General features: G+C 49.5%; 2 protein-coding genes across 6 annotated transcripts; one reads left to right on the forward strand and one right to left on the reverse strand.

Annotated features, from left to right (window-relative positions):
- Positions 1-85: 85 nt before the first annotated feature.
- LOC103638012 (RNA polymerase II transcription factor B subunit 3) lies at positions 86-2,551 on the reverse strand. The gene is made up of 5 exons (XM_008661020.3): positions 1,734-2,551; positions 1,557-1,630; positions 1,367-1,470; positions 1,159-1,227; positions 86-560 (listed from the first exon to the last, which is right to left on the reverse strand). The coding sequence occupies exons 1-5, from the start codon at positions 1,805-1,807 to the stop codon at positions 297-299; spliced, it is 585 nt and encodes a 194-aa protein (XP_008659242.1). The 5' UTR covers positions 1,808-2,551; the 3' UTR covers positions 86-296.
- LOC103638011 (ALBINO3-like protein 2, chloroplastic) lies at positions 1,717-15,685 on the forward strand. 5 transcript variants are annotated; one of them, XR_004852564.1, is made up of 16 exons: positions 1,753-2,562; positions 2,740-2,846; positions 3,230-3,357; positions 3,519-3,590; positions 4,605-4,706; positions 5,344-5,403; positions 6,428-6,493; positions 7,498-7,545; positions 13,722-13,765; positions 13,838-13,937; positions 14,019-14,165; positions 14,250-14,305; positions 14,401-14,513; positions 14,586-14,651; positions 14,747-14,856; positions 15,083-15,685. XR_004852564.1 is itself a non-coding variant. In XM_008661013.3 (16 exons), the coding sequence occupies exons 1-16, from the start codon at positions 2,078-2,080 to the stop codon at positions 15,219-15,221; spliced, it is 1,848 nt and encodes a 615-aa protein (XP_008659235.2). In that variant the 5' UTR covers positions 1,753-2,077; the 3' UTR covers positions 15,222-15,685. The 5 variants fall into 5 exon arrangements, 4 of the variants coding, with proteins under 4 accessions (XP_008659238.2, XP_008659239.2, XP_008659235.2 ...); XM_008661013.3 differs by having other exon boundaries at positions 14,396-14,513; XM_008661015.3 differs by having other exon boundaries at positions 13,838-13,919; positions 14,396-14,513.
- Positions 15,686-15,817: the final 132 nt, after the last annotated feature.

The following is a 15,817-nucleotide window of genomic DNA, read 5'->3' on the forward strand; positions in this document are numbered from 1 at the left end:
GCAATTTCTTTTTACGTTTGAGGTGAGGCTCGTAAAGCGTACGCATGTCCTTATACAAAAGAACGACTGTCACGATGACCTGAGATGAACAAGTACACAACGACGTGCATTTTCTAGCTTGGACAGAAAGCATGCTTTTGCAACCAAAGGCACACAAAGGGTGCTTCACCACAATTTGTGAGAATTCCATGTCCCAAAGATAATCACGACACAGATCATCCAACGCTTTGTAGTTTGACAGCCATTTTAAGTATGCTGGCTTTCCTCCAGGCCATGTGTTGCTTTTTGATCTAATCCTAGATGAATATGGCGCTAAACGCCTCCTCCAGCGCTCTTCTCTTGCTCAATTCAGCAGTCCATCCGCCAGCCCGTGCTGCTCGCTCTGCGCGTAGTCTCCTGGTCTCCTCGTCGTCTCCTTGCAGAGGATCCGACCCACTGCCGATTAGTTGGGGCGCCATACCTGTGGGGCGAGGCTGAGCCACTCCCCCAAGAACAGCGGCAGGTGCATACTGGCCCTGAACTCCTGCCCCGCCACTAATACCCTGAGAACTCCCAGCAGCCTGTTACAGATTGCAAGAGCACCAAGTGTTGGCATTTACACCAACACAGCATCAATGCATCAACATCTCAAGAAAAAAAATAGTACTCCCTCTCGTTCCAAATTCTAAGCCGCTTTGACTTTTTCGCTACATCCATTCTGTTATGCATCTAGAATTCTAGATATATAGCAAATTCTTGCGTACCCTAAAACTCAATTGCCCCTTTGATCACTAAATCACCACTCCTGCATAATTAATTTTATTTTCTAGTGCAAAGCATACATCCAATACTGTGATTACGATCACAATTTCCAATAGAACATGTTGATAAGATGTCAAGGTGATAAATCTGAAAGCTGTCACTTCATGATTCAGCATTTCATCACTACCATATTCTCATGATATTTACTAGAAGTTTGCCTGGTTGACATGCTAAATACTAGTGCCAAATATTTCCGATGCAAGTAACTTACCAGTAACACCAGCATGATGGGATTGCTCGTGTACTTACACAACCAGCTATCAGATTATCAGATCTCTAAGCTAAAGAAAACCCATATTTTATAACCTTCACAGTTAATTTACGAAGGAAACATATATCTCGAAGATATCTACTGACCGTATCATTTGCTTCGGCCTTTACAGGGTTCATCCTGCTTGCTTTAAGTGCTGCCGCAAGATCTTCCGCCTACAAAGGAACACATTATTACATAAAAGATAAATCTTTCTCAATCGGATATATGAATATGTCGAAGGTTAGGGTAAAACATTTCAACGGGAATTTTGGTACTCCATAAGACTACATCGCGGATCATGACAATACACACCCTTTTAGCTCTGGACAAGTATATCTGCTCCGCATTTTCCTGTTGGTATCTTGCAATTTTTGCTTCAATCTCCTCGACATCTATCCCTTCGATCAGGTTGAAAGCTTGAAAAGAAAATTCAAACCTGCTAAGTTTTTCCCAACTGTATAATTCAAGAATAATAGATTAACGAAAAGGGGAAACAACTCACTCATATCCTCAACTTCTTCCAGATAATCGTTGTAGTCTTTCAGAGTAGGGAAGTGTTCCTGCGTCTTGTTGAATCTGAACCCAAATCCATACAAAATAATGGCCGTTAGCAGCTTGATAGAAAAGAATCCCTTTTCTTACAGATAACAGAGAGATTGATTAAGGGTGTGCAGCGCACATGCTGGCTATCCTGCGGCGGAGGGTCATCTCCTTCGCCCACGCGTTCCCCCCGCCGCCTGACACCATCACCATCTCACCGCCGCGGCCTAGACCGCAGGATCAGGTCCTGCACTGCCGTGGACTCGCGCCGCGGCGGGTTCGACCTGGGAAGTGAGCACGGTGGCTAGGGTTCGGAGTGGGGAGAGGAATGGGGGAGAAACGTATGCGGTATGCCTCAACGGCAATTAGGAGAAAAATGAGAGGTCCTTCCGACAAATTGCTGGTTTTAGTCGATCTGAGCCGTCTGATTACCGATCCAACAGCTAGTATCTTGCACATGTCAAGGGTTTACTTGTCACTTGCATGCACGTGACGAACGCCATGGCGCTTGCGGTTCGTCTCATCGGCCGCCGCCGGTTCCTCCCGCCGCCGCTCGCCGCCGCCGTTGCTCACCTCTCTGCCGCTTCCCAGAGCCCGTGCCACCACCACCACCCACTTCCGACCCCCGCGCTCCCGTTGCCCCCTCGTGAGCTCCATCCTTTCGCTCTCCACTGGCGAAGCTTCTCCTGGTACTCCCGCTCCGGCTCCGGGTCTGATAGCAGTCCCGGCACCGCTGCCGCGGACGCTCGCGGAGAGGACGTGTACATCGAGAAGGAAAGCGTGCACTTGGATGGCGTGACAATCGTTGATGACGGGGGAGGGGTCGTCAGTGAGGCGGGTGCTGCGGCGGATGCCGTGGGAGATGCCGCCGGCGCCACGGCCGACGGCGTCGGGGGAGTGCCGGAATTGGCTGTTAGCACAGTTTTGGACCTCATGGACGGGATCCATAGCCTCACCGGACTGCCGTGGTTGGTCTCTCATCACTGCTGAAAAAAACATTCCATTTCCCGTTTATTTTTGGCAACATGCTGTCTCGTGCCAATTTGAGGCTACGCTTTTGCTCGTACTTTTGCTTATGCTATGAATATCCCCTGTAATTGAGCCAATGAATGTAGTTTAAGTTTAATTTTTGATGTTCACGACAGGTGGATGACAATCTCCTTTTCTACTGTGGCCATGAGATTGTGGATACTTCCCGTCCTCATAGTGCAGTTACAGAAGACTGCTGAAATTGGTGAAGTGTTCCGAAAAGGTAAGTTGTGCTGCCTGATCTGCAAGCTTCCTATTGTCTGGTGATGCAGCAACGTGTGGGCTAATCATTTTCTTTATCCATCTTAGAGAAATTGAGCAGAAGTATATTCTAAATTCCAACGGATTTCCTTATGCAATTTAATACGTTCCATTGACAATTAAGGATCAATACCCCTGTGCCTCAATTCAAACAAAAAAGAGGTCAATATCCCCTCCTGAAGTAATTGTACGATACTACGATAACACCTATTGCCTAGTATTGTTTAACTCAAAATACTTACGTAACAGGAGCCTGATTTCAGAGATACATCTGTGGTATTGGCTTTAATAGATTGTGCATTTTCCTCATGTTTCTGATTGCATTCTCATATATCGTTTTTGAAGTGTCCACTTCATTACCCCCTCCTCAGCCTGGAAGCAATTTCCGTGAACAGTACACTCTGTTCCAGAAGAAAAAGAAGGAGCTTGGTTGCCCCTCATTTATCTGGAATTTTGCCTATTTTTTGGTACAGGTAATAATATAAATATTGTGACAAGATCTTTTTGGCTTCTGCCCTTCACATAGTTTAATATTAGTTACAGATCTTATGACGCCGTCAGTTAATTTTGCAGTGTATATTTTATTGTTCCTAATTATGTTGCCATTTCTTCTGCCCCCTGTATTTTGTCGTAGTTCCCTTGCTTTATTCTTTGGATGACGAGTATAAGGAGCATGTGCTTGAATAATCACCCTGGATTTGATAATGTATGTTTAAGGTATCTCTGTACCTTTTCCTCTATTCCTTGTACTAGTTTCATATTTCGTGAAGGGGGTATGATATGATGTCTTAAGGAGTTAAGGCCACAATGTTAGCAGCCATAGTTGTTGTTGATACTATTTCTATTTTATATGTATTCATGTTCTATTTTCTTTGTTGTGTTGTTTCAATTAAGTTTTGGTGTTTTAGATGAAAAGGTTAGTTTGTTATCACAGTTAGAATGCAACTAATTGAAACTATAACAAAATGTTTATACTCCATATTCAATCCTAGAATTACTTTGTCGCTATTGGCCAATTGCAGAGTTTAATGTACTTGTACTTTACCTAGCTATGAGAAGAAAGAAAAAGATGCCACGGTGTGAAGTACTGAATTAGATTACTGATACCATGTGGTCCCAGGTGTTTTAAGGAACTACTGTGTCAATTGAGGTACTAGAGATATCTTGCTTAGCATACTGTTAAGTTGCACATCTGGAGGTTGCATTGGTTCTTTTGGAGATTTTGTGCTGTTGATAATTGCGGTTGTTAGGTGAAAGAGAATGTATATTCAGGGGCATCGTTAGGTGGTTGAAGGGATTGCGGGCTGGATTCAGCTGAAGGTAGTCAGCCATAGTTGCCAACATCCGGGTAATAAATATGGACTGGCTGGGTTTTGATACTATAGAGCTTGGATGCCATGCTAGGTACTCAACAAATAAGTTGTATTGAGTTGAAAACTGGTATATATACAAGAGAAGGAAGGACATATGGACAACATTCAGACTTGATGTGCCAAAAAGCCAAAGGCACATCAATCTATATGCTAATGTTGATAGTAGTATAGTACTATAGTTACCGTTTATTTCCCAGATATACATTGTCTAATGGCAAGTGTATCCTGTTTGTGAAGAACATATACTTTTTTTTCAAGGATTATATTCATCCTACTATGCTGCAGGGTTAACTCATTTTCATTCAATATATTTAACTTCCTACTTTTTTTTCTGTACTACCAAACAGGGTGGGATTCTGTGGTTCCATAACTTGACTGAGTTTCCACATGGTACTTTAGCTCCCATCTTTCCTATCTTAGTTGCTGGTCTGCATTACCTAAATGTTCAGGTATTCTCTTGCCAATTTCTGTTTTCAATGGCTTTGTCCACTATTCTCCTTTCTTCCTTTCCAATACATTTCCTTTTGCTTTGTAAGTCTAGTCTCTAGTATCAGGCGAACACAAAGTGTAACAAGTTAAAAATTCATGGCTGGGCGACTTTCCTTCTGGTAGGTTCTCACTATGCGATCATTAATTTGAATTTCACATACAGTGTTTGGTTAAGAATCATGCAAGCAAGTTGGTGTACAAGCGATGACAACATTGAGGGCCTATTAAATCTTAGATTAAACTAGTGCAGTAAGGCTAACTTGTGTTGGATAGATTATAGATTTATAGATTGGTGTGAACTGGTAATTTTGGTTCCTGATAATCATTTTTGATCTTATATAGATGGAAGTGTGTTGACGTTCAAAAGATCTTTCTAAACGTAGAACCTTGTGGGGGAGGGGTTGGATCAGGGGTCAGCGCAGTGATATACTGATATGTATTAAGTTTTGTCATGTTCTTATGAAACCTTTTTGTTTAAATAGAACCCGTTTTTTTTGCTAAGTAGATCAACAATAGTAGTTTGTAATTGTATGAAGCTATTACTAGGAGTTTATTTGTTCTAAACTGATCTGAGACTGACTTCATCTGTTGTCTCAGATTTCTTTTCAGGGGTCCCAGATCAAGGATCACCCAGGAATTTTTGGCTTGCTGGCTAAGGTATGATTCAGAAAACCAGACACAGGAATACATATAGCTAGTTGCCGAGCTGTCATAAATTTTCTAAGTTATCAGTATAAGTAACCCATTACTCAGATTTTGTAAAGAAAAAGGATGACGGTCACCAATCAGTCTTTTAATCTGAGTATATATGATGTGTATAGTGTACTTGGGCAGTTGGCCTTAGGAGTTGTGGCCCGTATGATGTTGTTAGCTTACTTGGATGATGTGGGTACTTACAATTGATGCAATGAAGTGTTTTGTACATGGCACTGAGCCCCTGACAGCAGCAGGTTGTCATGTGGACTGTGGAGTAAATTATCGGACTAATGATGATGAACTGCTCCTTTTACTGTTTGGTGGCAATCAGTGGAGTTCAGTGAAATACTTGTGGGGGTTTAAGTGGTAAATAATGCTAGCATTACAACCAAGGTTGTTAAAATCGTAATCTTGAATCGGATCGGAACTCCAATAGTAGGATCGCAAATCATAGGATCATCACTGCTAGAATCACAAAATCCAAGGGTTCTTCAACACCGGATTCTCTGTATGCGGATGAAAATATTTGGTGAAAAGTTGGTTCCAAAGGAGTTGAAGAAGGGGATGAACTCTCTCACCATTCTGGTGGCTTGGGAACTTTGGAAACACCGTAACAGATGTGTCTTCGATGGGATGATGCCAGATTTGGTGGTGGCTTTACAGGACATTGCTAGCGATGGAGTGCTCTGGTGTTCGGCTGGGGCCAAGGGGCCCCAGCAGCTGGTTGTAAGGGTCTCGAACAGAGGCTAGTGTTGTTGCGTTGTCACCTCCTGTTCTCAGGGTGGCTGGTCGGTGCGTTAGAACATTTTTAGTTTGTCTTGGTGTATACAGATTCCTTTCCTTGTGTACTTTCTCCTTTCTTAATGAAATGATACGCAGTTCTCCTGCGTGTTAAAAAAACTGTTTACTTTGTATGTGTTCTATTTTCATTACTTTTATGTAAAAATCTGTCTTTTTTCTGAAAATACTTGTTTCTTGTTTGCAGTACTATAGAATATACCTCAATGTCCTGACTATCCCTTTGTTTCTTGTCGCACATGTGGTTCCTCAGGTCAGTTGTGTTTTTGCTTTGCTTTATTGCATATGTGATTCCTCAGATCAGGTGCTTGCATTACGTTTTTATGTGGTTACGAACAAATGCCATGTGGTCAATTACCATTTCCAGATTATGTTCTCAAGTTTGCTGGGCAGAAATTAATTAAAATAAATTGGCCTGTGGAATTTCATAACCACTGCAGATGCTTTAGTATTTGCAATGGTTTTCAGAAATACGTTCTATTTGGCACATTGTTCCATTCTTATTACATTACAATCCTTTTAATATCACAATAATGACAGGCAGATGCCACTTAGGTGCCGTTTGGTTCACGAAATGTAACGTAAATGGCAATGGTAATGATTCCCACTCGAATAACAGCGGTAATAAGTTTGAAAAAGACGATATCACTTTCTAGTGTGGTATCTGATTACGTTGGACTTAAACAAATACTCCCTCTATCCCAAAATATAATTCGTTTTAGACTAAATAAACATTCATTAATTAATCTACAAATGTAGTTTGCATGTATGTCTATATTCATTATCATTCAGATGAATGTGGACGCAAAAAAAGAGGGCTAGAAAGAGCTATATTTTGGAACGGTGGAGTATGATTTACCCTTATCAGTTACCATTACATTACAAATATGTGATAATGTGAACCAAACAACACCTTATTCCTGTGTGTGCTCTCATAAGCAAAATAGACAGCGTTGGATGAATAAGGCATTACATCTGGAGGGGGAAAGCGGGTTGTGCAGAACTGTGGGCTGTGGCAAAACCTGATTTCTTTTTGTAGGATTTGAAACTAAAAGTACGATACTCATACATTGTTTGGTAATGTGAACTAATTTGCACTAAATTGTTTAGGCAATGGTCTTTTTGCAATTTTGCTACGCCAACATGCTTGTTATAGCCAAACTGGTTTCAGAAGTGTCGCACTTGTATGCAACTTTTGTTTCATCCAAATATCAATTCAGATACTGAATTCTGTTTTTTGTAATCTTTGATTTGCAGGGATGCCTGGTCTACTGGACTACAAATGGTTTATTTTCTGTAGCTCAGGTTAGAGCACAATTTTTTTTACTTGGATTATAAAGTCATTTCCTTTTTGATTTGGTATATTGTGATAATCTTGTATTATTTTCTTAGTATCTCTACGCCTAAATCTTAATATGATTTTTGCGATAAAGAAATAGTAAATGTCATAAAAAATAGGGAAGATGGGTCGCATGTCCTGGTAGAGTTATCTCGTTCCTTTTTTTGGGTTTGCCATTGATCAAATACATGTTCGATTTGAGTTTGCCGTTGATCAAATACAAGTTCGAATATCAACAAGGTAAGCATGTGTTGTAGGTTTGTAGCACCCTTTTTATGTTTCCGCTCAAATAAATCAATAAGTGAAGGCTAATATATGATCCTAAGGACACCTTGAACGAGATACTAAATAGCCCACAGCAGATGGCATGATAGTGTAATGTGTTAGACTACTCGTCTAGGGTTTGGGGCCTTCCCCATGTAATTACCATCTCACCCTCGTTGTAATGGGCCAGACCCAATTACTCAAGTCTATTTATACCACACCCAACCCTGATTAGGGTTATGGGTTCTTCCTACATGGTATCACAGAGCTAGGTTTAGTCTTTCTTTTTCCAGCCTCCGGCCTCCCTCCCAGCCGCCGGCCCCCTGCCTAGGCGCTGTCGCGCGCGCCTCTCCCAGGCCGCCGCCGCCACATCTCCTTGCTTCTCTCCCCTTCTCTCTCTTGCACCGGCTCCACCCGACCATCTCCCTGCCTCTCTGCCCGACGCTAGCAGCGCCCCTCCCGACGCCGATTCCGCAGGACGCGACCCGCCCCGTCGCCAGGCGCCAGAGACCGCGCGCTGCCGCGACCCCGCCCAGGAGCTTCCGCGCCAGCCGCCGAGCGCGCCCAGTCCGCGCCCCGCGCGACACCGACGCACCAGGACGCGCACCCGGCCAGTCCCCGCGCCCGACTCCAACCCGGTTGTGCCCCACCCCGACTCCAACCCGGCCGTGCCCCACCCCGACCCTGCTGCGACTCCCTCCAGCCGTCGCCCCGATGGCCACCATGGACGACACCACCACTGCCACCACCGGCCCTGGCACGCAACTCCCCGTCGCCCCTACTGCGATCAGTAGCGAGCTCGCCCATGGAGGGGCCCCCTACATCGCCAGCCTCGGGCCGCTCCACGCCACTCCCCCGCTGACCCTGCGCCGAGGCTCCCCGCCGGGCTTTCCCGCCCTCGCCTCACCCACCTGGAGCCACACCGTCGCGCCCTCCGCACTCCCCACCACCAACTCCCCGCTCGTCGACACCCTCGCTACGATCCAGGCCGCAGTGACGGCCTCGCGGGAGCGCGAGCGCGCCGCCTCCCTCGCCCTGGAGCGAGAGCGTGCCCTGGGCGCCGCTCTGACCACCCAGATGGCCACCACGCAGTGCCTCCTCGGTCGCCCGCCGGCCGCCCCTGCGGAACCCCCGGAGGACCCCCTCGCCTCTGACCTCGACGCCGACCTCATCGCTGCTCTCCACGCTCAAGCCGCAGGACTGCACAACATCCGGGCCCTTGTTTCCGTGGTGTTGGATCCGGCGTCTTCCCACTACCCCCGTCGGCGAGGACAGGTCCTCCTCACGCTGCGGCGGTTCGTCCTCGACGATCACGTCCTCGTCGACCACGACGCTCCGCCACCTCGCTCCTGGTGCCTCATGGACAGGCGTTGTCCTCTCGTGGCTCCATGGCACCATCACCGTTGAGCTACAGGACATCATCCGCGATCAGGCGGACACTGCGCGCCAGGCGTGGCTCGCTCTCGAGGACCAGTTCCTCGGGAATCGGGATGCGCGGGCGCTCCACCTCAACGCCCAGTTCCACCTGTTCTCTCAGGGAGACCTCTCCGTGGGAGAGTACTGCCGCCAGATCAAGGGCCTTGCAGACTCTCTCCGCGACCTCGGCGATCCAGTCGCCGATCGTACCTTGGTGCTGAACCTCCTGCGTGGCCTCAGCCCCCGCTACGGCCACCTGAAGGCTCTCATCAAGAGGAGCGTGCCCTTCCCCACCTTCCACGTCGTGCGGAACGAGCTTCTCGAGGAGCTCACCATGGCGAATGAGGCGCCCACTCCAGCCTCGGCTCTCTACAGCGCTCCTACCAACGGTCAGCCGCCTTCGGGGGGCCCGGCCACCCGTCCTCCGTCGACCGGGGCTCCTACCCGCCCTCCACCCACCGTTCCGCCGGCTCCCCGTCCGGCTTCCACGACCGACGGAGGTCGTCGCCCCCGCAAGGGCGGCCGTGGGGGTGGCGGCCCCTCTCGTGGCGGTCCCTCCGGCCGGGGTGGCGGTCACGCGTGGCCGTCCTTTTACAACCCCTGGATCGGGACCATCGCCATGTGGCCGGGCCAGGAACCGAGTGCCTCCCGTCCCCCGGCACCGGCCCTCCTAACTACACCTCACTACGACATGCCCCCGACGCCTCCCTACGGTGTGCCCGTCGTGCCCTAGGCTCCGCCCGCGCTCCTGCCCCCGGGGACCCCCACCTCGACGACTTGGTCTCCACCAGCTGGCGGGTGGGACAACGCCTCCCTCGCTGCTGCTTTCAGCACCATGGCGATGACCCCTCCCTCCTCCGACTGGGTGATCGACTCTGGTGCCTCATACCACACCCACTCCCACTGCAGGCACGCTCTCTCGCTCTCATCCCCCCCTTTCCTCTCACCCCCTCCTCGATCATCGTTGGAAATGGTTCCACTCTGCCAGTCACCTCAGTAGGTGCCTCGGTTCTCCCTCGGCTGTTTTACCTCAACGATGTTCTCGTAGCTCCCCAGATCACTCACAATCTTCTTTCTGTCCGTCGATTCACCACTGACAACTCTTGTTCCATTGAGTTTGACCCCTCTGGTTTTACTGTGAAGGATCTGGCCACCAGGACCCCTCTCGCCCGCTGTGACAGCTCGGGACCGCTCTACACGCTCTAGCCCTCTACCGCCGGCGTGTCTCCACCTCCCGTCCTGGTCTCCACCACCTCCTCCACCACTTGGCATCGTCGTCTCGGCCATCCTGGACCCGACGTCATGACCAAGATTACCAGTAGTCTAGATCTTTCATGTAGTAGGGGACATTTTGAGGGTCTCTGTCATGCTTGTCAGTTAGGTCGACATACTCGTCTCCCATTTACTACTTCTTCTCGGGCTGAGCAGGCTTTTGACCTGGTTCACTGTGATCTTTGGACCTCCCCTGTACTCAGTCTCTCTGGTTATAAATACTATTTGGTGATTTTGGATGATTTTTCCCATTTTCTCTGGACTTTCCCGCTTCGGTTGAAGTCTGACACATTCCCCACCCTCACACACTTCTTCGTCTGGGTATCCACCCAGTTTCGTCGCCCGGTCTGTGCTCTACAGTGTGACAATGGCCGCGAGTTCGACAACAACGCCTCCCGTTCTTTCTTCCTCACCCATGGCGTCCAGTTGTGTCTCTCGTGCCCCTACACCTCTGCTCAGAACGGCCGGGCCGAACGCATGATCCACACCACCACCAATATGCTCTGCTGCCTTCTCTTCCAGGCGTCTCTCCCTGCCAGCTATTGGGCAGAGGCCCTGCACACAACCACCCACCTCCTCAACCGTCTTCCCTCGAAGGCGGTGAGCCATCCTACCCCTCACTTCGCCCTATACCGCATAGCCCCTTCCTATGACCACCTTCGTGTGTTCGGCTGTGCCTGCTACCCTAACACTTCCGCTACCGCTCCTCATAAGCTTTCCCCTCGTTCCACCCTCTGCCTATTCCTTGACTACTCTCCTGACCACAAGGGGTACCGGTGTCTGGACCTCACCTCCCACCGCATCATCATCTCTCGTCATGTCGTCTTCGACGAAGATGTGTTTCCCCTTGCTGGCTCCACCCCACCCACCGTTCTTGACTCCCTCCTCGAGTCCGATCCGGTTCCCCCCCACCCCGGCGCCCCCGCCTTGCGTCGTTACCTACACCACGCGCGGCCACATCGATCATGCCTGCGCCACGGCGACCCCGTCGATCCTGCCTGCGCCACGCGCGGCCCCGTCGACCCCGCCTGCGCCACGCGCGGCCCCGTCGACCCCGGCTCGCTTCACCAACCCCGCACTTGTCTACCACCGCCGCGGCCACACCACTACCTCGGCGCCCCCTGACTCGGGCCCGTCGACGAGCGCGGCCCGCTTCGCCGACCCCGCCGTCGTCTATCACCTCCGCGAGCCGGCCATACCCGCCGCTCTCGACGTTCCGGCGGTTCACTCCGAGTCGTCCGTATACCACCCGGTCGCCATCCACCGCGACCCCGAGCACGTCCACCCGATGGTGACTCGGCGCGCCGCTGGCGTTCTTCGCCTCGTCGACCAGCTGATCCTGGCAGCTGATACGTCCAGCACTCCACCCGATGCTTCCCCGGTGCCCTCCTCCGTTCGCACTGCCCTCGCCGACCCACATTGGCGTCGTGCTATGGAGGAGTACGCGACCCTCTTGGCCAACCACACCTGGGACCTGGTGCCGCGTCCTCCAGGCACCAACGTGGTCACCGACAAGTGGCTTTTTCGTCACAAGCTGACCTCGGACGGCTCCCTCGACCGCTACAAGGCCCGTTGGGTCCTTCGGGGCTTCACCCAACGCCCCGGAGTGGACTACGACGAGACCTTCAGCCCCGTGTCAAGTTCGCCACTGTTCGCGCCGTTCTCTCCCTCGCCCTCTCCCGCGACTGGGCGATCCATCAGTTCGATGTCAAGAATGCCTTCCTCCATGGCACTTTGACGGAGACTATGTACTGCAGTCAGCCCACCGGCTTCGTCGACGCTGACCGTCCGGATTTGGTCTGCCGGCTGAACCGGTCCCTGTACGGCCTCAAGCAGGCGCCACGGGCATGGTACAGTCGCTTCGCCTCCTACCTGGCCTCCATCGGCTTCGTCGAGGCCAAGTTGGACACGTCCCTGTTCATCTACCGGCGCGGCGACGACACCGTCTACCTCCTGCTCTACGTCGATGACATCGTGCTCACGGCATCCACCGCCGACCTTCTACACCGCACGATCGTCGCCCTTCAGCGAGAGTTCGCGATGAAGGACCTGGGGCCCCTCCACCACTTCCTTGGCATCACCGCCGAGCGCTGGCCTCAGGGTCTCTTCCTCCACCAGCGCCAGTACGCCATCGACATCCTGGAGCGGGCTGGCATGTCTGACTGCAAGCCCTGCTCCACGCCTGTCGACACTCAGGCAAAGCTCTCTGAGGACGACGGGCCTCCGGTCGCTGACGCGACGTCCTACCGGAGCCTGACCGACGCGCTTCAGTATCTCACTTTCTCCAGGCCCGACATCGCATACGCCGTCCAGCAGGTGTGCCTGCATATGCACACTCCGCGGGAGCCCCATCTCACCGCGCTCAAGCGGATTCTGCGCTACCTCCGCGGCTCCCTCGACTACGGTCTCCTACTCCGACCATCCCCGACGTCGGAGCTCGTGGTCTACACCGACGCTGACTGGGCTGGCTGTCCCGACACGCGTCGGTCCACCTCCGGTTACGCCGTATTCCTGGGCGCCAACCTCGTCTCTTGGGTCGCCAAGCGGCAGCCCGTCGTCTCTCGCTCCAGCGCTGAGGCCGAGTACCGTGCCGTGGCCAATGGCGTGGCAGAGGCCTCCTGGCTGTGCCAGCTCCTCCACGAGCTCCACAGTCCCCTCCAGCACGCCACCCTCGTCTACTGCGACAACGTCAGCGCGGTCTACCTCTCCACCAACCCCGTGCAGCATCAGCGCACGAAGCACGTGGAGATCGACCTGCACTTCGTCCGTGAGCGTGTCGCTACCGGTGACGTTCGGGTTCTCAGCGTCCCCACCACGCTGCAGTTCGCCGACATCTTCACCAAGGGGTTACCGTCGAGTGTATTTTTAGACTTTCGATCCAGTCTCAACATCTGTACATGATAGAGTTGTGACTGCGGGGGGTGTTAGACTACCCGTCTAGGGTTTGGGGCCTTCCCCATGTAATTACCATCTCACCCTCGTTGCAATGGGCCAGGCCCAATTACTCAAGTCTATTTATACCACACCCAACCCTGATTAGGGTTATGGGTTCTTCCTACATAATGTCTGTCAAGAACTCTGAAGAGGTTGCTTAGAACAGATAGATGCATCCTAACCTCTATTGCTACTGTGTAAACGCTTATGAATTCCCCTTTTTGTTTGTAATTTCCTATTTCTATCCTTTGAGCAGATCAGATTCCATGCATTTAATTTGAACAAGCTTGATGCGGCAAAGTAAGCATTGTGTACTTTATGTTACATTCTATTGTTTTTTCAAATGATTAAATCGCAGCAATTATCCTTGAGAAATGATGCTGTCCGCAAGCTGTTGGGATTGCCAGATACTAGAGCTCAGGTTGGTTACAGAGCACAAAAGTCACCTCTTGAGGTACCTGAGATGATGCAGGCATGCCCATCTACTTTATGTGCTGTAGTTATTTTCATCATACGCAACTGAATCATGACACTGAAGTTATCATGAATTCAGTGGTCACAGCTTGAAGATGCTAACTTGCAAACGAAATCGATGCCATCTGACAAGGGAACAGCCAGTGAGAGTACAACTCCTAATTTTGCAATGGGAAGTATGGATGGAAATATATCTGCGTCCAGCTCACCTGAGGAGCTACTTGAAGTATGAATGCTTACACATTTTTTTTGTCTTGGAATACTGTTCCGGTATGAATTCTGATGCACATACCTATATGCTTATCATCAGCAAGCATTACAGTATCTGGGCACAGGCTGCCGAGATCAAGCCATTCCACTGATCAGGTAAGTTGGCGTTCTGCTTTGTCTGATCAATTGTTGGCTACCATTTCCATCTGCAAAACAATGGGAGTTGGTGATCAATATCGCACACAGGACAGCAGTAGAGAGAAACCCAGATCTGTACACAGCGTTGATTGGGATGGGACAAACCCTGTTCTCAAATAGATTGTTTCCCGAAGCCGCGGTTTGTTTTGAACATGCTATACCAAAGGTCTGTTGTTTACCTCGGGCGACTTTCATCATCTGAGACAATAATTAAGACTCAGTGCTCTCGATTGTGTAGATTCAAGAAGATGACCCTCTTCTTGTGCTTGCGTATTTTGGGGCAGGTCTTTCGAACAAGCGTCAGGTAGAGTAATGATACATCTGGACTTCGTTTTAAAAACACATTTGGAATAACAGTGAACAGCATAAGCATCGCTTTCGGTTTCCATTCCAATGTAGGGGGATAATGAGACGGCAATAAAACTCCTGGAGAGATTAGCAGAGCTCAAGGAACCAGAAAAGCCCATCAACAAAAGCCGCTACTTCCAAGGGATGCTTGCTTTGGCAAGGTAAAGTCTTCTGTAGATAATTCTGGTACAAATGGTCCATCGATACGATACGATGTGCTATGGCTACCTATAACCTACATTGTAGAGGGTTGTTTGGACCAGCATGTAGCGGTGTAGCCACATATTGTGTTTCAACGCCCCATTGTTAATTTTTTATTTAGGTGGCTCTGCTTTCCTAAACTGCTGGACAGTTTGCTGAACGTGCTGACATTGGTTGCTGTTGCAGTATATTATATAGAGAAGGCCGGAATTCGGAGGCTGCCAAATATCTGCGGATGGCTATTGCTTATGATCCTTCTGTAGAAAGGCTTCTCAAGGAATGCGAGGAAGGAATGGACGATCAGCCAAAGCCAGAGGAGAAGTGATGTGCTGGACCTGAAAAAGCCACAGTAACAGAGATAGCACACCGCTTTTGTTTTTGAACACTAAAACCGCCCCCAGCAGTTTACCCTTTACCCATATGATCGTGCAAAACAGAGTGAAGTTTGAATATATGAATGCAGATGGATAAGCTGCCTAATACATGTGGTTTGTCTGGGAATTGAAATTCTGGAACGCGAGCCAGCCAATCCGCAATTGCACGGTCAGAATATCTGGCCGTGCTGCCCCCGTTGAAGTCTGCGGCAACCTCACACACACCATCAAGTGCGCTTGAGCCTCAAGTCCCAACATAGTTGTAACTTGTAACATGAATACACAACTTGTGTTCTTTGGAAGAATGTGGTCATTTCATTTTCTTTTTTTTAAAGAATTTAATACGCGGCAGAAATTACAGTGATTGATTTTTTTATTAATAAAAAATGTGAGCATGACCTCACGGTACTGACCATTTTCTGCCGTTTGATTGATAATGAAGTTCTTGCCATCATAAGATCAAAAGAAATCAGCTGCGTTTAAAGTAATTCTGTATCTCAAATTTAATCTTGTCCATGGCATTGTCCATGACAATACCGTGTCCATA

Source organism: Zea mays, chromosome 9 (assembly GCF_902167145.1).
Source record: "Zea mays cultivar B73 chromosome 9, Zm-B73-REFERENCE-NAM-5.0, whole genome shotgun sequence".
NCBI classification, from domain to species: Eukaryota; Viridiplantae; Streptophyta; class Magnoliopsida; order Poales; family Poaceae; genus Zea; species Zea mays.